Source organism: Carlito syrichta, unplaced genomic scaffold (genome assembly GCF_000164805.1).
Source record: "Carlito syrichta isolate Samal-C Ts95f unplaced genomic scaffold, Tarsius_syrichta-2.0.1 Scaffold304701, whole genome shotgun sequence".
NCBI classification, from domain to species: domain Eukaryota; kingdom Metazoa; phylum Chordata; class Mammalia; order Primates; family Tarsiidae; genus Carlito; species Carlito syrichta.
In genome coordinates this window covers 106,977-132,074 of record NW_007248797.1, presented here as the reverse complement: position 1 = coordinate 132,074, position 25,098 = coordinate 106,977, and the positions used below count along the sequence as shown (strand labels likewise).

General features: G+C 41.5%; 1 protein-coding gene across 1 annotated transcript in view; it reads right to left on the bottom strand.

Annotated features, from left to right (window-relative positions):
• Window positions 1-25,098, bottom strand: part of LOC103263014 (dedicator of cytokinesis protein 2-like) — a 298,126-nt gene that overhangs the window by 188,951 nt on the left and 84,077 nt on the right. The window contains exons 20-22 of the mRNA XM_008060687.2: window positions 24,757-24,846; window positions 23,605-23,705; window positions 22,589-22,723 (exon numbers count right to left, since the gene is read on the bottom strand). Coding sequence (XP_008058878.2) covers window positions 22,589-22,723; window positions 23,605-23,705; window positions 24,757-24,846 — 326 coding nt within the window. The remainder of the gene's footprint in view (window positions 1-22,588; window positions 22,724-23,604; window positions 23,706-24,756; window positions 24,847-25,098) is intronic.

The following is a 25,098-nucleotide window of genomic DNA, read 5'->3' as shown; positions in this document are numbered from 1 at the left end:
TGGAGTGCAACAGCATACTCATGGCCACCGCAGCTTCCACCTGCTGGACTTAGGCGATCCTTCCACCTCAGCCTTGCAAGTAGCTAGAAATACAGATGCATGCCACCATGTCTGGCTAGTTTTTTTCTTGAGATTTATTGTAGAGACAAGGTCTCACCAAGTTACCCAGGCTGGTCTCAAATCCGCAGGCTCAGGCAATCCTCCCGCCTCAGCCTCCCAAAGTGCTGGGATTACAGGCTGAGCCACCGTGCCCAGCCTGCTTCCTGATCCTTAAGGGAAAAGAAACTAGCATCTTCCTAAAGACAACTAACATTTACTGGGCACCTGCTAGGTGCCAGGCACTGCTTTGAACATAAACATGAGTTAAATAACTTAGGAGGCAGGCAGCAGAAAATCACTGATAATCGTAGTATAAGGAAAACTGGATAATACAAGTTTAATATTATGACTGACAATACTTCCTAAAGGTCAGGCACTGTGCTAAATTCTTCACACGGATTAGCTTATTTGACAAGGGTTATTGTTGTCTATATTTTACATAAGAAAAAAAAAAGTTCCAAAAGGCATAGACAAGGAGAAGTGAAGCCCAGAAGGAGTCAGGGCTCTGGCTGACACCAACCACAGCTTTGCCACCTGTTTGGTGGCACCTGTCCGCCCTCAGTATCCACCCTCCCATGCCACCACCCACCACAGTCTGTCCTCTTCACCTTCTTCCTTCCTCCCCAACAGCCCCAAAAATGCAGAATTAGCCCTGGATCCCAGAACCCCTCTGTCTTCCTCACCTGGTCACATCTGTGCCTAAATTTGCTCTTGGCGAGACATACACACCTGATCTGTTTCACAAGAGCCTGGGAGCAAGACTAGATTAATTAAAAGCTTTTAAAAATGAAAACTCTGGTTTAAATGATTTCATGATCTTATTTATAGGGAACTGAGCAAAGTTACTCAAATAATGAGATCACCATATCCTTCTGTTATCTTGTCACACAAGTCAAGATACCATTGTGTCCCTTAAATATGACACCAGGCACTAAGGGATACTGTAGAAGGAAAGTCACTTATTTAGTGAATTTCCTTGGATGAATGATATACACTCCACACACTATTAATTCCGACTGGCATAGCAGCAGAGACATCCTTACCAAAATGCTTCTTTCTTTATCTTTACTTATTCGCTTATCTTCTCCACTAAAGTATAAGCTTCCTGCAGACAGAGATCAAGGCTGTCTTGGCCTTATTGCATGTCTAGTAATAGGCCTAGAACTTCAAAATTGAGTTATAAACAAATGCATCCACAAATGATAAATTATTGGATAAATGAACCTCAATACCCTCAATATGACTCTACAGAAATGTCTTAGGAACCCAGCACTCATTGTACTCTGCTAATTCTAAAGCACCCACAAAAAATCTCAAGGATAGTATTAATAGTCATCTTTTGCAATGCAGTCTTTATTCTTATTGCCTTTACTATAAAAACTGCTATAGCTGCTACTTATGATGTACCTGCCTCTGCATCAGGACTATGCTAAGTGTTTTGTAAATATCTGTTCTTTCGGTCCATACAGCAGCCCTGAGATGTAGGTGTTACCACGAATAGATGAATAAGGAAACTGAGGCTCAACTGGGTTGCATAATTCGCTCAAGACCATTCAATTAACAAATGGCATAGCCAGAATATGAGTCCAAGAGTGTCTGGTTCCAAGTTTCAGCCCTTTGACCACTAGGCAACACTGCCTCGGGGGAACAGAGTAAAGTAATAGCCAATTGCCAGGGCCAAGAGCAAAGAAGTGGGTAGGGAGGCAACATTGTCCAAAGGATGTGATACGAGACAGTTGGAGGGAAGCTGGAAGGCTGGCTCAAGCCTTTCTATTCAAGTTCTAAATCCAAGGTGATTTGACTGGTGTTCCTTCCCCTGAGTCAATCATGTGCTTTATTTGGGTAAGTGTAAGTTAGTGACTCCACAAAATGAACCACTAAGTCTTTTCTGACTTCAGAAGAGTAATTACTCTTGGAAAATCACAATACTTCAAGATAAGAGCCAAGGAGTCAAATATATTCTCTCCTTTTCCATCCCCCAACCTGGAACCAAGAGTAATTGCATCTAAACCAGTGGCTAGGTCTGTCTGAAGATCATCCTTTCATTTATTTATCCTACTCATAGAGCAAGACTCCTCAGTGCACCGGACAGGCATCTTTAAGTCAATTCAATAGACATGGAAAGGGCTCGTGAAAGAGAAGTTTCCCTTCCCAGTCACCTCTTCCCTGTATGGTCACTATCATCATTCTCGCCTCTTCCCCCACCACCAAAGTCTATGAATCTGAAGTAAAATACAGATTACAACATGGAATTTTGGTGCAATGATCCTGCAATTAGATATCTCACCCAACAGTGACCAGAGAAATGCAAACATTTGTTCTGTCAGAATAGAAAGAGCAATACCCTACAAGAAAGGGAATATGTAAGAAAGGGTTAGCATGACTACAGTGATGCTAGTGTAAACTGTCAAGCAGTTCTAGTGGCCACAGAGGCCACTGTGCAGGCTTCCCTTCATTGACTATCCCCAGCAGCCAACAGGCAGGGCTCAGATCAGCTCCTGGTGCCAGTACTTTTGTCAATGACAAGATTATTTCTGTTGAGCTGTAACTTTTCCAGAATCTGACATTTGAGGTGGGATCACCCCTGAAGGCAAACTGCAGAGGAGTTTCACTAAACAGACTTCTTCCTACAAATAACCAGAGAAGAATGATTTGTGGACAAGAGGAAAGAAGACAAACTCAATATGTGGGGATCCCATTTTGAAAAATGTCTAGAATGAACACATAAAAATTAATGCAATCACTAAAGAAAAACGGCCTCAGATAGAAGTGTAAACAGCCTACATGAAAGAAAAAAAAAGAAGTTAACAATATGGAAGAAATGAAAGAAAAACAATCCATCTAAAACATTCACTTTACATTTAAAATATGGCAACCCTGTGTAATAAATTAATAGTAAGCAGGTAATCAGATGCAGGCAAAAGCCTTGAAAAGAACTTTAAGTTATGAATAGTGTGTGATGTGTCCCCTGTGCCATCCTTCATTTTACTCAGAGTAACTACAGACTTTATGTAATTTGGCACAAAGAACTAAGTTGCATAATTCTGCACTAAAGCAAATTTCTCCATTAGCATGAAAAATGGTACTTTGGATGCTTTTTCCTTCCAATATAATTAGAAATTGAATGTTCCCAAAACAATGATCCTAAGGATAGAAAGAAACACACATACTCTCACGCTATCTTTTTTTTTCCTTTCTGTCTTTCTCTCTCTTTCAGGCTTTCAAGACATAGAGAGAACCAATCTCTCTCATAGAGAGAAGTGCAGATTGCATCATCTACCTGAAAGAGAAGCTAATGTTCAGCAGTCTTTCCAGTTCCTTCTCTGTGGCCCAGTTGGTCTAAAAGTTTCAGTGTCAAGAAGAAATTAGGATTGAATGCTTCTCTTACCATTTCTTCCTTTTGTTTTTAAAAATATTCTAGGAGATTTCCATGATATATTAAGTGATAACAGAAAAAAATTAGGTTGCAGAATACTAATAAAATCTGGAGAGCTATATATATTAACTTGCTAATTTAATTACTTCTTGGAAAGAGATTGTATATGATGCATTTACTTTATACACATTTATTATAAAATTCTGATTTTTTAATCAAGTAAGTATAACATTTACTTTTATTTATTTATTTTTCTTCTAGCCTGTCACCCAGGATAGAAGAAATGAAAGAAAGAGTGGCATGGTCACAGTTTACTGCAGTCTTGACCTCCTGGGTTCAAGTGATCCTTCCACCTCAGTCTTCTAAGTAGCTGATAGCAGGGACAAGCACCTCTATGTCCGGCTAATTTTTTTTTTTTTTGTAAAGACAAGGTCTCACTCTGATGTTGCCCAGGCTGGTATCAAACTCTAGGGCTCAAACAATTCTCTGGCCTCAGTCTTCCAAAATGCTGGGATTACAGGCTCGTGAGCTACCACACCTGGCCTGCATTTAATTTTTAAAAAAAGTAGAAAGGTCTACTTTTTCTTGGGGTCAATGTTTCTTGCTTTCTAGCCCCTTCCCACAACAAACTCTTCCCCCAAAGCCTTTCCTAAATTTTACTACGCTCGTGTGGGAACTAGGGTTGGGGCCAGGGAATCTAACTCAAGGTCATAGACAACTAGAGTCAGTTTTACCTCCACAATTACAAAATCTTGATGCTGATTTTTCACCTACCGCTTGGTTTCTAGCATAGACTGCAGCTAGAGAGACAACTGCTCAAGAAATACCAAGTAATTATTACTCTAAACTGTGGTCATGCCAAAAGCATCGAACTTTATCCTTTGATTCTGTGACTCCCTGAGAAGGATAATTAACCCCAGGCTTCCTGCTCTTCCACTGAGAGCCCTGACATTTAGTGCGTGTACTTAAATAGAATTTTTAACATTTTCCTTACTCCTGGAGCCCGTTTTAAAAATGCATGTGCGGCAAAGTTCTTTGTTTTGAAATTTGGGAAGACCTGAGGAAGTGTGGAGTTCAAATACACGGAGGTTTGCCTCACTGGAGACCTCCACGCACAGGATGGCTGAGGGCCTGCTTGGCTGTCAGCAGAGGGCAGTGTGATAGAAGGAGCAAGGGTCCAATTCAAGGAGGCAACCAGATGCCAGCATTCATGAGGTTGAGACCTTTTAGCAGATCACTCCACTCTGGGCCCCAGTTCCCTCATCTTTATGTGAACTATTTTCCATCCAGGTAAACCTCCAAGATTCCCATGCAGCTTCTATTGCCAAAAAGACAGGATAGAACATGGCATTGTCCAAGACCAAGCCTGCTCACCCTCTAGTTTCCAAGCACTGTCTATAGCCCCACAGTTGCCCAAAACAGAGCCCCAGGATAAGAAGGGACGGATTTGGAAGAACTTAAATGTAATAATGTAATTCAGTCATCAGCGCCCACTAATTTCGCCCCCCAAGTTGTTTACCCCTCTCCGTCTTCATCAGCAGCACCAAGGCCCAAGTCTCCATCCCTTCTCCCTTGTGGGGGTCTCTGATCCAGTGCCCCCTCCCTCTCTTTTACCCCCTTTCAATCCAGTTTCTACACAATGGTCAGAGAAATCGCTAAAGACACAAATGTGATCATAGCATCTTCCTGTTTAAAATCCTTTAATAGCTCCTAAGTGGAAAAACACAAACTGTGTTCCCTCTGCTCTCGTACCACAACAATTCATGCAGAAGACGTCTGTGACCAAATGTGTGACAGTTTCTCCACACACGCTAAGCAAGCAATCAGTTCTGCAGTGGACACCAGCTGGGTGTCCTCCAATTCAACTCAATCCCCACATTATGTACCTGGAGATAACATCAGATCCCACAAGTGAGGGCTCAGCTCCCAAGACTGCCCACCCACTTCCAATGGCAACCGCAAGCGTCAGGTTGTTTTACCTGTGCCTCTGACCAACTGGCTATAAATTGGGGTTCCCCTGACCGCCTCCTTGGGTTTAATTTGCTATAACTTCTCACAGAACTCAGAGAAATACGTTTACCTGTTTATTAGAAAGGATATTTATTACAAAAGATGCAGGTAGGAGGAAAGGACAAGGAGTCCCTCACTCCAGTCTCTCCTGTCACGCCCCTCTCCAGGAAGCTCCATAGGTTTAGTTATCTGGGAGTTCTTCAAACCAAGTCCTTCCTTTCGAGTGTTTATGGAGGCCTCATTACATAGGCATGGTTGATTTCATCACAAACCACTGGTGAGCAACTCAACCTTCAGTCCTTCTCCCCAGCTGGGATATTGTGGGGTGGGACTGAAAGCCTCAACTCTCTCATCATTCCTTGGCCTTTCGGGTGACTAGCCTCATCCTGAAGCCACCTAGGAACTGCCAGCCCTCTGTCAACAAAAAAACATCTCTTTGCAGAGAGTCTAAGGATTTTAAGAATCGTATGCCTGGAAAAGGAGTTGAAGACCGAATATATATTTCACAATATCATAGCTCTCCATTTCCCTACGATAATGTCTAGATACTGTGGTCCAACACTTAAGGCACTTCAAGATCTGCCCCTTCCTACCTCTCCAGGCAATCTCCAGCCACTCTGTGCTTTGGTCACTAAGTTCCAGCCACCATAGTCTTTCCAAAGTTCTATTGGGTCGAGCTTCCTCCTATCCCAGGGAGCTCCCTCTGGCTTTATTTTCACCATCTACACTCTCCTCCTCTTCATCTGCCAACTCCTACTCAGTGTCCAGTTCACAGATCAGAGAAGCCTCCCGAGTCCAGGATAGAGAAGCCTCCCGAGTCCAGGATGAAAGTTGACCTTCTGACATGCTCCCAGGGCACCTCCCATACATTCCTCTTGATTTTACATGCACCCACACAATTATCTGCTGAGTGATTCTGCCCAACTAGACCTAAAAGTCCATGAAAACTAGTCTATCCAATTTCATTGGTTTGCTTTTGTTTTGAGTCTCACTCTCACCCAGGCTGGAGCACAGTAACATGATAACAGTTCACCATAGCTTTGACCACCTGGGCTCAAGCAATCCTCCCGCCTTGCCTTGTTCTCTCAAGGGGACTACAGCACCCCTACGCTGGGCTAATTTTTTTTTTTTTCCTGTAGAAAGAAGGTCTTGCTATGTTGCCTAGGCTGGTCTTAAACTCCTATCCTCAAGCAATCCTCCCACCTCAGCCTCCCAAAGTGCTGGGATTACAGGCGTGAGCCACCATGCTTGGGCTAGTCTAATTCACTATTATATTTCCAGTACCTAGCATAATGGCCTCCTCAATAAATATGTGTTGAATAAGCACTTGATTGTCAATACAAACCAAACCTCTACCACTAGACAAATATTTCAACTCATTTTGAAATAGACAGAAACTTGTATTATCAACTCAGGTCCTTAAAAGCAGAAACCAAGTCTTCCAGCCTAGTATGTCTGGAACAGGTACTTAATGCGTTGTTGCTGAATGGAAAGAAGAATAAATACTGAGTTAAAGGCCTTTTAGAAGCTGTAGGCTCTAAGAGCAAGTCTATAAAAGTTGAGAAACACCTGCGTAGTGGAAAGCTGTTTACCATCTTTAGGCTTCCAGGCTCTGAGATTACATGTGACCTTGCTGCAAGGCACCCTTTCCTGCTGTACCACAGAAGCCTCCCAAAGTGGAAAAACAACGGTCAAAGCCCAGGCTCAGAAAAGCAGAGCACGTAGTACATGCAGTCGACTAGAGTTATATACAGTGCAGTCAGTGTACAGGCCTCAACACGCTCTTGCTGACTTCCAGGGTTTAGGAGAGGCCACATTCTAACATTTCTTTTAATACAGAGGCACTAGATTATTACATTAAATCAAATTTGAGGATGAAATGTTGATAAAAACAAGAGGGGCCCCTGATCCAAACAGGCGAGCTTTAAAATCCAGGGCTGCATTTTAGTACCCAGACCTCGCAGACTCAGCTGTGCACACCTGATGTGAAACTAGTGAAGAAAGCAAAGTTACCCCAGGAAGCAAGTCATGAGGGATGAGGAAAAGAAAAACCAAAACATAATGAACTCTCTAAATTCTCGGAGAAGGGAAGCTTATACCTGGCTCAAGCAGGTATATTTAGGGTTTCCATAAGACAATTTATTGAACTAACACAATTTTGTTGAGTACTGACAATGTGCCACTCACTGTGCTATTAAGGAATATATAAGGAGAAGTAAAAATCAACACCCAACCAGCAACTGTGAAATGTACTTCAAAGACAATATATGTGGCAATAAGAAAGGTAATATAGGGAGATTTGATCTAGCTAGGAAATACAGGGATAGGTTCCCTGAGGAAGTGACAGCTGAGGTGACATAGCAACTTATCTCGAGGTAGGTAAGAGAAAATTAGGTGAGAAGGAGGGGAAAGGGCATTCCAGGATGCAGGAACAGCAAGTGTACAGCCTCTGTAGCAGAAGAGAGTTGAAGGAGTCAGAGGGAATGAATGAAGCACACCTCATCCAGAGGGGAGAAAGTCTGGGGAAGTCAAGTGAAAGGGGACTGAGGGGCCATTGGGACCATGGGGCCATGGGGCCAGATCAGCAGACCCTTGCAGGCCACATTAGGTTTCGTTTCCATCCTTAGAAGAATAAGAAGAAATGAGAGGATTTTAGTAAGGTGAGTAACCTGATCCCATTTGAACTGTGAAAAGATCTCTCTGGCTACAGGGTAGAAAAACGTTTAAAGATTGTACTTCTGGCTGGGTGCAGTGGCTCACACCTGTAATCCCAGCACTTTGGGACGCTGAGGTGGGAAGATGGCTTGAACCCAGGAGTTTGAGTCCAGTCTAGGTAACAGAGGTTGACCTCATCTATGCAAAATATCAAAAAATTAGCTGGGTGTGGTGGTAGGCACCTGTAGTCTCAGCTACTTGGAAGGCTGTGGGTGGCAGAAGGATTGCCTGAGCCCAGAAGGTCAAGGCTGCAGTAAGCCATGATTGTACCACTGCACTCCAGTCTGGGCAAAAATGTGAGACCCCAACTCAAAAACCCAAAAAACTACTTCCATTCTGACAGTATCATGGACACAATATCCTGAAAAACTTCTGAGTACAAAAGACTATCGAAGCTGGATTTTTAAAATGAGTCACCAAAAATATAAGGAGTTCACAGAGGACAGACACAAAACAAAGTGGGACTCTGGGTACTTCAGAGCAATATAGCCAGCTCTGCCCGATCTGCTGAACCCTGGTGTCCTTAAGCTTTGATTTTGATAGCTGATTGGGAAAGAGAAGAAATGAGATTAATCCCAGGGCCTATTTACAGAAGACCCTCACATAAAGTGGTTTCCCACTTTGTTAGATTGTCTTCATAAAGGAGGAAAAGAAAGAAGCTTATTGCATGAAAGGGAGCAGTAAGGAAACTACCCAGTCTTTGATGCTATGTATAGAAAGAAAACATGTCTCCACTGAGAATTCTTAACCACAAGTCAATCTTCGCCTGTTTTTGTTTTGTTGTTGTTGTTGTTCTGCAAATTCATGTTCCTTGCATGCATCCACAAACAGAAATTTTAACTTAAAGAGATCTCTGGTCCATTGCCCCCAGGTGAATAAAAGAAGGAAACTCTGATTTTCTTTGGAGAAAATTAACTTTAGGATATAATAACAACAAAATGCACAAGGAAGTCAGGCCACCTAAAACAGAGACAGCAGAATCAAATCCACAAAGACTCCTTCTACTGGAATTATACAACAAAAAATATAAAATCAACACATTTAACATCCTTCAAACTATAAAAAGGATGTTTGAAAATTTCATTAAGAAGCAAAAAAAATTTTAAATGACAGATATGAAAAATAACTAAATATAATTTTTTTAAAAATAAACAATACAATGATTGAAAGAAAAAAGTCAATGAGTTAAACAGCATATTAGACAAAGCTAAAGAAGGAAATTGGTGACCTGGAAAACAGGTTTAAGGAAAGTAGCCAAAATTAATCAAAAGAACAATAAAGATAAAAAATATGAAAAAGTTTATGAAATCTGCCTGGAGAATATAATAAAGCCTGACACTCATTGGCTGACATTTCAGAAAAATAATAAAATATATGGGGGAAATGCAAATGGTAAAACGTTAAGAATGAGAATTGGTTTCGGAATTGGTATTAAATATTCAAAACTCAAAATCCAGAAAAGCTACCTTCTAGCAGTATAAACAAAATCATTCTTCAGTACATCATGGTGAAATTGCAGACCATCGAAGTTAAAGAGATTATCTTAAAAGCCACCAGAGAGAAAAAACAAAATGCTTATAAAGAAATGACAGTAAATAACCTTAATGGTAGACAACAACAGTAAACAAACAAACAAATAAGCTATTAGTCTACATCTAAAAATCTTCCTTTCAAGTTTTAGCATACAATCAGATACATGAATTAGAGATTTTACCAGCAGAATTTACTCAAGTTAATTCCAAAAGATTTACTAGAAGAAGGAAAATATATATAAAAGTTCTAAGATAATAAGAGGAGTGATAAACTTATTGTGGATAAAAAACATATTATATAAAATGTGCCATCTTAACCACTTTTAAGTGTACAGTAGAATAGTGTTTATAAAATTTTATTGGTAAAAACATAAACAAATACCATCTGTTTAATACAACATGAATGATGTCTAGTGTATAAAGTTTCTTTTTAGAAAAAATAAAACTAAAATACTGCATAATATTTAAAAGAGAAGTAAGAGTTTTCTGAAATCCTTTTATTATGCAGAGGAATGTTAAATATATTAACTTTAGACTTTATTAAGTTTAATGTGCATGATAAAATATCTAGGTAGCCACTAATAGAATTGAATATAAAATGTAACTTTCAAACTAGTAATGAGGAAAAAGTGAATGAGAAATTTGAAAGCAATCCAGAGAAGGAAAGGGAAAAAAAGACAAAAAATTAGGGTAGTGGAGAGGATGCACAGCCAAGATGAATTGAATATAAAATGTAACTTTCAAACTAGTAATGAGGAAAAAGTGAATGAGAAATTTGAAAGCAATTCAAGAGAAAGAAAGGGGGAAAAAAGGACAAAAAATTAGGGTAGTAGAGAGGATGCACAGCCAAGATGGTAGAAATAAATTCAGAGCATCAGTCATCACAATAAAATCGATTATGTCTTCATAATGAGCATCATTATCAACTTCCTTAAACTAATAAAAAGTATTTACAATAAAAATCCAAGCACAATATATTTTACCGTTTCTATCTAACACTGACATAGAATTCTAGGTAGTATAGTACAGGGAGAACAGGAGTTAGGATTAGAAAGGGAGGTATACAACTTTCTCTATTTATAGATGTTATCATTATCTATTTAGGAATTTCAAAATTCCTATAGAGAATAGACTCTAGGAGGACAAGAACAGATGTCGCAAGACCATTGGAAAAAGCTAATAGTTCACATGAGAGAGAATGAGAACTTGAAGTAAGAAGTTGGTAGCAAAGACAGAGAGGTGGGTGAACTGAGAGGCATTAAGAGGGGAAAGGTAGAGACTGGGTATGGATCACATGACAAGGTGTCAAGAGTTAAGTTTCTCTTTCTGCTCATGCTACATGCTGGACTGTGGGTCTGTGAGATGGACACATCATGAGTTTGGTCTGGACATGCTAACTTTGAATGGCCTTTGAGATGCTAAAGGAGACAGTCAAGTAAAAGACCAGATATATGAATCCAAAATGGGGTGAAGAGATCACGTTAGATTTCTGAGTCATCTGCACAGAAGTGATAATTGAGGCAAAGGGTGTGGATGCATTCATGTGGGGAGTAGGAATTGAGTGAGAGGAAAAGACTATTCATATTTAAGACCTCCAAAGAGTAACTGACAGCGTGGTCTGAGAAGTATGAGGAATACAAAAAGAGTTCTGTGCTTCTGAAGCCACGGGAAGAAGTGTTTCGAGGGGAGAGAGGTCAGCAGTAGAAAATGCTATGGCTCATGCTATTTAGGATACTCTTATCCATTGGCATGATAGGATTATCATCTGTGCTTTATTCCCAAAATATGTTTAATTATGGGTACCTCTTCACTTCTTTCACCTATACGGTACTCAAGACATGCAGGTTTACTGTCCCCCCAAGAAAGCCCATCTGATAAGAAATCAGGAAGAAATAATTAATACCATTTAGTCCAGCAGATTGTACTTCAGCAAAACATTCTTCTAAGAAAAAGTACATCTGTGCACAAAAATGTACCTCTGCGTAGTGCACTCTAATGATCGCATCAAATGACTTTGACAGCATCTGCCACTTTGGGTAATATGGGTCCCATACATTAACAGATAATTGAGAAATGGCTGTGATTATATACTCAAAATTTTAAAAAGGCAAGAAAAACCTGTACAGAATTGCAATAAAAAATTCTTGGTGGCAGAAACCTAAGTGATTTTTAAAAACAGTTAACGTGACTATGAAATAATAGTGCTTAGTAGAGCTGAGAAATTGCAGAAACTCAAGGGATTCCTCACTAACTGAGAAAGCACAGGCTATGTCTATCCTCTATCCCAATTAAAGAATGGACAGTTTATGTCCTTTTTCTCTTACACGAGGTAATCAAAGAGGATTGTGGGGGTTATGAAACCCATATGGTACATGACACCCACCCTTCTTGCCATCTAAGTATTATAGTGTGTTATCTCACATACAAGCATTTTTAGTTAAATGCCTTCTGAGGACCCTGCAATATGCTTAGAATCCTTTGTGGTAACCTCTGCCTCACTCTCCAAATTCATCTTTCTCCTGTCCTCCCCTTTCCTCAATACACCACACGAGTTTTCTCTAACTTTATAAAAATTTCAACCTCATCCTCATTTGAGAACTTGCTCTTGCATCCTCCCTTGCACGGCGTGTTCATTTGCATCTTTCACATCTCAATTTACATGTCACTTCTTCAGAATCCTCATGGTAACACTGTGTGGTAATCCCCACTTTAGACAACGAGACTAAGGTCTGGAGGCGAAAGAGCTTGCCCAAGGTTACACAGTCACTGGAATGCAATCCTAGACAGTTTGCCTCCAAAGCCTCCTCTGGTCACCACTGAGGTACCACCTATCTCAGTTATGCACTTGCTCATTTCCTTTACTGGCATTTATTACCATTTGCGACTATTTGGTTTCTTTCTTTCTTTATTTCTTTTTGAGTTGGGGTCTCACTTTTTCACCCGGGCTGGAATGCAATGGCATGATCACAGATATCTGCTGTTCAGGACTCAGGAGATCCTTCTGCCTCAGCCTTCCAAGTAGCTGGAACTATAGATGTGCACCACCACACCTGGCTGATTTTTTGATTTATTGTAGAGATAAAGTCTTACCAAGTTGCCCATGCTGGTCTCGGCAAGTCCCTGGGCTCAGGCAATCCTCTCGCCTCTGCCTCCCAAAGTGCTGGGATTACAGGCATGAGCCATTGTGCCTAGTTTCCTCCCTCCCTCCCTCCCTCCCTCCCCCTTCCTTCCTTCCTTCCCTCCTTCCCTCCTTCCTTCCTTTCTTTTTCTGTCTCTTCCAGTCTTACAAAGGGCAACATGTGACAGACATTACATCTCTCTTGTTTACTACAGTTTCCTAGCCTAGAACTTGGCCAAATAGTAAGACTCAAAAGTGATTACTGAGCAAATGAATGAATGAAAGAAACCAATGTGTGTCTGCAGCAGATTACATTCGGAGAGTAAATCCAACAGCTAGAGAGGCAAGTTTTAGGACAATTGAAGGACAGTGACCATATGTGCCTCATAACTAAGTCCTTTTCAATCTTCCACCCAAAAGACACAGTAAGCAGCAAGCCCAACAAGTGAGCATTACATTATTATTTTCTACTAAGGAAACAGATTCTACTTGAGGGTGATGCCTGCCTCAAGCGCATTTGACAAGGATCACAAAATACATCTAATCATCCCAATTCTACTCGACGTCCCTGACAATTGTGTTAGTGTGGTGAATTTCACCCCCCTGGCAAACTAGACCCTTCTCATCCAGCATGTTCATATTTAGTTATGGGAGATTTGCAAACACAGTTTCTAAATCTACATATTTATTCAGCAAATTGCTCTCCTATCCAAGTCATTCTCTGAGGACTGTCAGCCTCAGCGTTTGACAGAACAACCATTTTTGCACTCAGACAAGTGTTCTGCCAGCAAGCTAGCTCCCGGACTCCTAACAAGGAGTTAATCAGCAAAGTAAATTGTCTGCTGTGCTTCGACTTAAGAGAATGAATATGTTGTGCCCTCCCTCAAATGCCTACAGCACAGGAGAGCCTTGTTCTGAGAAATTAAGTCATTTAAAGGTATGTGGAAGCGGACAAGACCAGCATCTTATACTCTGCTGTGCGCAGGTTATGAAAGTGTGCCCAGACCCTGAAGGATGGGCAAGGGGAAGCCAAACTAGGATTACACCCTGGCAAAGGGCAATCCAAATGTAGTTGATTCACAAGCAGATAAGGGGAAATCAATTGACCTTCAAACCCTGACCTCTTTGCTTGCTCTGATGGCCTCCAGACTGGATATCAAAGGAGATGCTACGCTCTGGGAAAGAGTTGGCTAATTTGCCATTGACCTCTTAGGTGCAAAAAAGCATGCCTCTGATCAGTTTTCCATCCCATGACCTCCCTGCAGCAGCTGAAATTCTCAACACCCCTCTTTGAAACACTCCCTTTCCTGGTTCCGGAAATGACAATCCTCCCTACTTCTCCTGTGTCCCTGATCAAGCCTTCAGTGGGACCCTTCCTTTGCCCATCCCTTCAATGGGTTAATTCCCTGGTTCCATTCTGGGTTTTACAGTACTACCATGTCCTATAGCTTCAGATACCTCATTGGAACAATTTCTACCAAAACTCTATCTCTATTCTCCAGTTTCCTGAACTCCATATCTGTATCTAACTGCCAACTGTATATTCCCATCTGACCATGCCAATAAACACCTCAAACATTTTATGTCCCAAACTAAACACACTATAAAAACCCTCTACTCACCTGTGTTTACCACGCTGGTCTGCAACGCCAGGCTAAGCGGGCCAGAAAACCCAAAGTCAGTTCAACTGACTTGGCCCTATCTTTCAATTTCACTTCTACATTTAATTGGTTCTGGCAATTTCACCATCTATAAACCCTTATCTTCTGCCTTTCCCCAACACCACTGGGACTACTTTACTTCAAGACTCTTGCCTGGATTATTACAATACCTTCACCATTGATCTCCCATCTCTCTCTTTCTATACCATCTTTCCCCAAGACTCTTTCTAAAATGTGAAGCTAATCACATGGATCCCTTGCGTTAGAATCTCAATGTCTTCCCATTGCCAAAAGCAGCAGTTTCCAAACTGCTCCTAGGAAGAAAAAACTTATTTCATTTTAAGCATGACTCTCAACAGAGGCTTACTTGTTTATAAATAATATCCATATACTATTCCAAGTTAAGTTTTATAAAGTTTAATTTCTTCATCTGGAATACATAAAGAAATTTTAACATTTGTATTTGATCCCAAGGGATAATTTTGTATACTCACTGGGGCACTCACTGTGTGCTCTGAGGATAAAGGGTAACCTCTATGATAAAATCCCCCTGGGTAGATGGTGACATCAAGCTCCTGGATCTGGTATTCAAGATATTTCACAATCTAGCCTTAACCCAGCCACTGTGGGGGCTGAGCACACAGGAGAGGCCTAATAAACGGTACCTCAGAGTAGCAGGAGTAATTGGAAGCTCTATTACATACATTATCCTTAGAATTCGGAAGACTCTTTTCTCCCATGGGCTGACTTTTTAAATACCTTTCAATATCTAGTTTAAAACATCACCTCCTCTGAGAATTACTGATCCTCCCAAGGTTGGGCTTTCATTTAAACCTGTCATTTAAAGGCCATTTATAAGCCTTCACTGTGATGGTGTATCACTGATCATTGCCTATCCCTCGGAACTGGGATTTGTTTGCTGAGATGCATGTCTACACTACATTGCTGATGTCTACACTACACAGCCGATACTTGAGGACATCTGACTTACTAATTTCAGAGTCCCCAGCATTTAACAAAGTGCCTAGCTCATAATACTCAATAAATGTTTACCAATATTTCCACAGACAAAGAGAAGAGAGAACTATTTAAAACTCGTGCATATGCACAATTTCATATTACAATAACAGCAACTTCCTTAACAGTTGACAAAATGCTTCCACATATGTTCATGAGAAACAGGCTGTTAGCTCCCTCTCAGCACTGCAACTCATAAAATAGACAATGAATTAAAGACAAGTCACCGGGTGATAATATCCTTTTGGTGGCAGTTTTCTCTTCTATCCTGGTCTGATGCCAAGTTAATGTTATCATAAAAATAATTCCATTAGCTGCAATTGTGCAGTTTACTAAGCGGTTACTGTCATGAAAAAGCAAAATTATATTCAAAACTGAAAACAGAGGCTTACATAGAAATAAGTGGCATTAACATGCAAACATTTACATGCAGGAGAAGAAACAGGAATAGCAATGTGACAGGCATTTCAGCCCAGGCTCAGCATAAACAGATGATTATATTTTAATATTTATTCATACATGAACAACGAAAACAAATCACACTGGCAAGTACCTTCCAGTTAAATTCCTATTTGTTTAAAAAGGCAGAGGTTTGTATATTCCCTCCAACTACAGCCTACACTGAATAGGCCTGAGCTTTATTCGGATGGTCTTGCTGCCTAAGGTATTCATCACCTAGAGGGTGAGCTGCCATATCATATTTACATAGGAATGAACTGAGCTGGTAAGGGCGATAAGGTAGAGGTTGGTGGAGCACAGCGATACAGAATAAAGACGTATGCAAATGAAGAAAAACAAAGGCAAAAGAAAGTACGAGAGCGCTCGTGTCTGGGTTCAGATTGTTGATGCCAAAAGCAGTTAGACAAAGGGCCTTTCTGTCAGGCCCAGGGTGAAGGAAGCTTGACCAGAGGTGTCTCCTGGAGCTGTGACCCCTGCTTCTAAGATGCCCTTGTTAATGAAGTCACAGCCCCCAGTGCAGGACAATGGTACTGTGTACACCATGGCTATTCTACCAGGCTCCAGGTGAAGGGTAGGAGCAGAATGATGCTCTCGGATGTTGCACCCCATCAGGATGCAGGATGCCTAATACACTTCTCTTTCTCTAACCAGTGACTGGCTTCCAATGAGTGTGGGCTCACCTGGCCTGCCTGAGAATGAGGATAAAGTTACGGTTGCCTGGACAGCTTCACCATAATGATAGGACATCTTTCCTGGCCACTCGTGCTCTAGGTCATTGTTTTCTTTACTGAATTCCTACTGTGCTTAGAGATGGTACCATGTAACCTAGGACCTAAACCCCTGCAGCCTTGTGCCTCTCATTAGCACTCAGCATGATGGCACTCAACAAGTCAGCCCCCTCTATCGGTGCTACCCTCTCTGAGGACAACCGCTCAACTTGGTCAACTAGACCTAGCACTTGCATGTCCCAGAAAAAAAGTTCTGTTCTAAATTTTGCTTCACCAGATGAAACAGTGCAAAGCCTCATGAGAATCCCACATTGTGGTCCTCAAGAAGCACAGACACCTCAAGAAGCACAGATCATACTTGGCTGTGTGATCTTTGAGCTTGAATCTAAGCCGCAGTCTCCTTATCTGTGAAAGGGAACTTGAAATGGTGTTCAATTTCATATTTAATGAGTGCTTACTATGTTCCAAGTGCTTAGGATACAGCAGTACATAACGCAGTTGAAGATTCCTGTCCTGATTCTAGCAGAGAGTGGGCAGTAAATGAAATATTTTCATTAGGTAGTATATTAACTGTGATGAGTTCTAGGAAGACAAAAAAAAGTCAAAAAGAAAAAGGAGAAGCCGGGCTCAGTGGCTCAGCCTGTAATCCCGCGCCTTTGGGAGGCTGAGGTGAGTGGATTGCCTGAGCCCGCGGGTTCAGGACCCACGTGGGCAGCGAGACCTCATCTCTACAACAAATTAAAAAATCAGCTGGGCGTGGTAGCACACGCCTGTAGTTCCAGTTACTTGGAAGGCTGAGGCGGAAGGATCGCCAGAGCCCAGCAGGTCGAGGCTGCAGTAGCCGGGAGCAGCCATTGCACTCCAGTCTGGGTGACAGAGTGAGACTCTAACTCAAAAAAAAAAAAAAGAATAAGAAAAAGGAGCTGGGTGTGGTAGCCCACGCCTATAATCCCAAGTTCTTTAGAAGGCCCAGGCAGAAGAATTGCTTGAGGTAAGGAGTTCAAGACCAGCCTGGGCAACATAGAGAGATCTCTTCTCTACAAAAAAATCAAAAACTTAGCCAGGCAGGGTGGCATGCGCTTGTAGTCCCAGGTACTCAGAAGGCTGAGGCAGAAGGATGACCTGAGCCCAGGAGGTCCAGGCTGCAGTGATTGTGCCACTGCACTGCAGCCTAGGAAACAGAGTGAAACCTCAACTCAAAAAAAAAAAAAGAAAGAGAAAGGAAAACCAGAAGTGCTGAGGGGGTAGTGGTTACGATTTAAAATAAGGAGAAGGAGATGCTTGAGCAAACAGAGTTAGCAAGCAGATCTTTGGAGAAGGCTTGAGGTCAGGAGTGTGAGCCATGGCAAGGAGCCCAATGCAAGTGGTATGGAAGGTGTAAGGAGTTGTGGGAGACTGAGGCAGAGATGGGTCTTCCATGTGATGTTTGTGAAGACTGCTGGAGGCGATATGTGAATAACCATGTATACTTGCTGAGTGACAACCCATCAGTTCATTTAGTCTACATAGCAGCCCTATGGGGTAGGTACTACTATTATGCCTGTGTTACACATGAGAAAACTGAGCTTTATTTTTATTTATTTTTTTTTTTTGGAGCTGTAGTCTCACTCTGTCACCCAGACTGGAGTGCAGTGGCCGTTCCCAGCCACCACAGCCTCGACCTGCTGGGCTCCGGCAATCCTTCCGCCTTCAGCCTTCCGAGTAGCCGGAATTACAGGCATGCGCTACCACGCCCGGCTAATTTTTTGATTTATTGTAGAGATAAGGTCTCACTGCCCAGGCAGGTCTCGAACCCACGGGCTCAGGCAATCCACTCACCTCAGCCTCCCAAAGCGCAGGATTACAGGCTGAGCCACTGAGCCTAGCTGAAAACTGAGCTTTAAACAGATTACATAATTTGCCCAAGGTCATAAACACTAATAAATGGTAAAGGTAGGATTCGAACTCAGAATTCACACCCAAGCAGCCTGGCTCTTGTGACTGTGCCTCTAACCACTGAACTGAAGGAGGTGGGGATGGAGGTGGTGAAGGAGGAGGGTGTGGAAGCAGAGCAGCACCAGAAGATTGGGATTATGTGGAGAAGGAGGAGGAAGCAAGACCCTAACCGGCATGTCTGTAAAATAAGCGGAAGGCATGATGAGAGAAGACAGGCATAGCAGGGAGGAGTCCAAGAACTGGACCCACAGCTGCTCTGGCCAGAGGGACCTGACCACACTCACAGGGGAAATGACAGTAGTAGACAGAATTGGGGACCACCCAACAAGGCCAGCAGCAGACCAAGGTAAATTGACAGGGCCAGGAGAATTCCACAGACACCTGGTGAAAGGTATCCCAGCCTCCCAAAAAATAAACAGCAAGAAATATCAAGAACAGCATGAACAGAAAGTCACATTCTGAACATGAATCAAGACACTAGCACTTCTTAATAATTTAAGTCTGTGTTTTTAAAACAAGCACCCTTGCTATCTCTCCTAGGTGAAAATAGCCAACATTTATTACACCCATGAAATAAGTAGTAGATATTGGAAGGAACACTGTGTACATATAATCTCACTTCATCATCAGAACACTAAGAACTGCTTTATTCAGATTTATAGATGAGAAAACTGAGGCTTGGAGAGGCTGAGTCACTCACTAAACCAGGCAGTTACAGGGACAAAGATAGCATTCTCTCCAAGATCTGTCCCACGTGAAAATTGTGCTCACAATCATCATTCCACACTGCCCTCCTGTTCTCTAGGTTGGGGCAGCATTCAGATTTTTAAGGAGCCAAGAAATGTGGGAACAAACCCAATTGCAGCACCATGTTCTGGATCTTTCTCCTCTACAGTCATCCTTATAGAAGCTCTGCAGTCTCATTTCTATGTGCCTGGCCAGTAAGAAGGGAAGCTGCTCAGTGTCCATCATATGGAATTGACCATCACAGTCAGCTCCAGACTCCATGTAATCCCACAAGCTCAGGAACCTTAGGGATGCACACAGCTGGTTGTCTGAGCCTCTGGATGAAAGACACTACAAGGGGCTTTGTAAGGGAGCTGTATCCTGGAAAATAATCACGTCAACTCTTTCTGAATGCTTCTCACTGTGATCTATGCCTCCCAGGGGCTTAGCCATTCTACAGAAGCCTAGTGGGTAGTTACGTATTTATGGCTACCCAGCACCTTTTGGACACACTTCCTACAAGTTAGGAACTTCTCATTTTTTTCAGCTTACCTTGCTTGGCAGAAGCTAAAGTCTGCACTGCCAGCTTCCTTTGCAGCTATGGCACAGGCATGTGGTCAATCAGGGAGACCTGCCCCAGAATCTGACTCAGGAGCCAGTGACACAAGAAAGGTGGATGAGGAACTCACTTTTTTGGGGGGGGGGCCTATAGGTTGAAATTAATTATCCCGAAAAATATAATAAAATGAAAATTCCACTACTCAACAACGACTCTTTCTCCCTTATTCAACTGCATCCTTCATATGGACACAGGAAACTCCTTACCCCTTGCAAGGGTTCATGTGCAGTATGTACAAAGAAAAATGGCAAGGGAATAAATAATAGGAGCTGGAGCAGCTGCAGTTATGCACATGGAGAATGAGAATAAAGGAACGGCAGGAAACAGAAACACAGTATCAGACACAATAAGCCCAAAAGCAACAATTATATTCTGATTTCCCACCAGCTGGTTTAGAAATCTCAAAGCATTGACGTTTCTATTTTCTAGTTTTCCAAGTAAGATGGGCCCTGGTATGGGGAAATACCCCGAGCCCTTCCCAGCACTCTAGAGGCTTTACTGGAGGGCAGGTCATGGCTAAAGATTCCAAAATGAACAAGATACTAATCTACTCCTAGCATGAGGCCCTGGACCCTCTTTGCAGGCCAGCCTACATACTTGTTCATGAGAAAGGATTCAAGGTTAGGCCTAGATTGTTTTAGAGACATCTCTTCTGACTTAACTTCAGTGATGTTCCTATGACTATGCTAAGGAGACAGCAAGGAATAACAGGTAGCCCTACTCCTTAATGAGCCAAAAGTCACTTAGAGTTCCTGTGTAGCACTGAGTTTATACCACTTTAAGAGTTAGAAGCTTTACACGATGACATGCCTTGAGGCAGAGAAGAAAGCTAATGTGCAAATGTATTTTGTTCCAGTAGCTGGAAGAGACAAAAACTAAGAGAAATGAGACATGGACAGAGGGAGCAAGGGAGGGAGGGAGGGAAAAGAATGCAATACAGGAGGAAGGGTAAACATAAAATAAACAAACCAAAAGGAAGAACTAGGGAAGAGGATATGATAAGTAGAAAGCATGTGTTCTTCTTTAGATTAAACATTCTCACCTGGAAGATGGAATAAGGTATCCTTGCCTATTAATCTGAAACTACAATGTCTGAATCCTTGAACTCCTCCAACAAACTTCCTCTTAGAAAGACTCACTGGAGTCTCTTGTTGGTTTTCAAATCATTGACAAGTATCTCTTGAACCTGGAAGAATAACCTCCTAAGACTTAACTAACTGACAAGTCAGAGGAATCTAAAATAGATACTTCACTTTCAGAATAACTTACATGATATATGTTTTGTGGTATGGTTCAAGACACTCACATCTTTCTACTTATCATCTGAAATTTTAAAGAGTGTTTTAGGAGAATCCCACATGATTACCCATTTCAGATGACTTGTCAAACAGAAGCTTTAGCAACACACCCGTTGTCATGATCAAAATGATGAGTACAGACTCTCACCTTCAAAATTTTGGGAAGACATCTCTCCAACAGAATGATCCATACCTGACCATGACCTGACCATGGCTCCAGAGGTGCATATGTGACCACCACGATACAAGCTGCATATTCTCTCCCACCCCCCAGGCATACTGTTTGATTAAGACCTTAAAACATGACCCAAGACAATTCTTGGCCTAGAACTTCACAAGGACAACAAAGAAGCTAGAGTTGCTTCTGCTTGCAGAATGTGACCCTGAGGCTTCTATAGCCTTTATATTGGAAAACTTGCCTCAGTAAAAGGAAAGCAGAGTCAAGATCTAGAGGGACAGAGACTATCCTGATAACATTGAGCATCTAGATTCAGCCATATCTAGGACCAACTACTACGTGGACTTTTCAGTGATGTGAAATAAAGTTCTGTTTCTCCCTAATCAATTTCAGGTGAGTGTTCTTCATTTGACTGATAAAAATCCAGGCAATAATTTCCTTGCACGTTTTTTCTTATTTCCCATCACACACAACCAACCTGATCACACACACAACCAATCTTCTCCCTAACTTTGCCTTATAAACAGGATGATTATGACTTGTTCTTTAGTAGATTGCATTTGAAGGCCATCACCTCCAAAACCCTTCAAAAACGTAGCTAGCCTCTGTGATACTGGCCATCAATATCTCTTAAAGTGCTCTAATACATCATCTCACTTATTGGCCACTGGGATCTGAAGGAGAGACAGGTCAACTTCAGACACCAGTTCTTCTGCCCTGCACAACCTACTAGAGTCAAATAATTGTCAAACACCTGGGTTCTGCTATTCCTGCTCCCAGCCCCTCTAACATTGGATATGGATTCCTGGAAAATATTCACCATATCTCAAATTAAATGAAAAATGTTACATGAAACACAGAGGAGCCTCCAATTTGCAAATCACATTTACTGGATGAAACATAACTCTGTAACATGTTATGATTTCTCTTTCTTTCCCAAATGAACTTAGAGGGTACACTTATTACATACTCATAACTCTGTAGGTTGGATTTTTAAGCTATTTTTTACCAACAGCTGGTTATAATTTCTAAACCAGTTTCTCCTACAGTAACAGTGCTGTTGTATCCCAGAGGAATTGCAGAACTAATCAATCACTCTTACATAACAAGTACTCACTGTGAAAATAATGTCCTTGACCGAACAATGAACTTGAACACGTATTCCAAAGCTTTTAGAGTTCTTAGGATTGGCTCACATTGCTCTCCTCTGCTGGAAGTATCCAAGTAAGTCTTTAACACTGTCATCAATTTCCTAAACAAGGGATAATATTTTCAAAACACATCTCTTTCCAGTCCACAGAATGGTAATTAGTTTGCTCAGTAAATTATAAAGCATTCAATCAGAGGTTAAAGGTGGTGGTATAGTCAAGCTCACTTACTCGTTTTTAAGCATTAAAATAATTCTGCTTAAAAATTATATTTATTACATGGAATGAATAAGTATTTCCAGCCAATAAAAAGGCAGCAAATAAACAATTAGTGAGGAAAAAAAAATATATTTTGCCTAGGAAAACTAGTAGCACAATCAGGCTACCATGAGACTAATTAATGGTGGTAACAATGTCTTTTTCAGCATTTTGTTTCTATAGAAAGTGCTTGTGATATCATGGAACTCTCTTGCTTAGAAAATTTTCAAGTTTCTTCTTTACTAGTAGAGGAGACTGCAAACCACTTGGCCTTTCGTTTCAAGGCTGCAAACCACTTGGCCTTTGCGTTTCAAGGCTCCTTTACAAACTTGCTACCACTGAACTTTGCAGTATCATTCCCATCGCTAACCCTTGATTGTCTATACCCAAGCTAGACTGAGCTACTTGGTGTGTGTTCTGTCTTCTCTCCAGGCTTTGAGTCCTGGTGTCCACCACTAGTAACTGTTCAATGAATAATAATTCATTCTGAATGAATGAATGAGCACTTTCATGTACTACTGTCACCATACAGAATACAGCCCAACCTATGGGTCTTGCATTTCTTTTTTAAATCCAAATAACCCAGGCATGGGTTGGGTTTTGTCAGAAAATTGAGAGCTCACATAGATTAGTGACAAAAGGGAATTACTCAAGTCCCTGTACCCTGGGCATCCTGGTAGGGCAAACAGGAAGTGGACAAGAAACCCTCATGGGCGCAGTGACTTACTTGTAAGCCAACGTGGCACTGAAATGCTGCTGAATGTAGGCCTCCAGGACAGTGTTGAAATGCTGGAATTTCCTGTCTGCAATGAGTCCTATTATGTAGATCTGATGAATATGCAAGGAATCAGTATTTTCAGGGCAAACCCTGGGCAGGAAGATGTATTTACCTGGCGTAATTCAACCCTTATCAAAATCCTTTTACCCAAGAGTTAGCTCACAAATATATAATTAGTCCTTTTCATTAAGGTAGCATCTCCCCCAGAAAAGGGTTTCGTGACATGCACTGCAGGATGTTATAAGATATAAGGATTTCATGGTCAGGTAGGTCTGAGATATCTCAGGTAATAATCATTAGACTGCCTTCCATATTACAGACGTTTTTAAGTCTTTAATATACTTATGTGCACTGTGAATTTCTAAGAGGGTCATTCAATTTTCAGCACTTTCCTAAGTTAATTAATCAAAGGCTATTTCTGTCATGAAACATCTTTCCTGAAGGGCTAGCATTCTAAGATATCCTGTTGGGGAAGCACTTCATTAAGCCACAATTGTTTCCAACTAACCTCTTTAAAAATGCAAATATCCATGACACAAGGGGTTAACACTTGAAGACTTTTTGGGGCACTGACACCCCACTGCAGATATTTTGTGTGTTTATTTTGACATGACATTGAGAAAACCTGAGTTGTGACAGGCCAAGGAGAATGAGACCATATGGGAGGACTGGTGGAAGAAAGATCTGGAAGACATACCACCATGAAAGGTTCTGGGTGGGCAGGAGTGTAATGGCTCTGGTGAGTTGGAGAACATGAGGAAGAAGGTAAAAGGAGAGTCAGAAAACATTCTGGTTGCTTTGTAACCCAGTCAGGAGCTAGTTTCCAGCATTCATGGAAAACTGATCATTCACAGTTTCTAGCTTCATGTACCTTCAACAAGTCACCAACATTTAAAATCCCCTTTTTACCCACTGTGCCTAACGCATTTTTTCAAATGAACCAGAAAAAAACAAAAAGAAACAGTCCTCATTCATTGGTCTTGTTGCCAAACATTACAAAGCCTCCAAAGAATTCATGAAAAGTGCCCTGAGGGCTACAAGTTCTCAGTACTCTCACAGTAAGACACACACTAATGTCTAATCCCGTCCCCTCTCTCTTACCAGAGCATCGAAGACAAGGATGTCATACTCATTACTTTGAGAGTGCTCCATCATGATGTTGAAGAGAGCGTCCAGAGTGTCCTGGAGAAACTGGATGAAATGATGAAGGCTATGTTATTTCAAAAATAAGAAAGAGTACAGGTGACTTGGCAACCCCACCTTTCAGTGTCTATCCACAAGAGTGAGAGCACACATCCACTGTATGCCATGTTTGAAAGGTCTAGAACAGTGTTATTCACAAGAGCCAGAACTTGAAGAAACCAATTGTCCATCAACAGCGGAATGGATGGCATCTTCACACTAGAGAATACTTTACAGCCATACTAAAGAGCAAGCTACTTC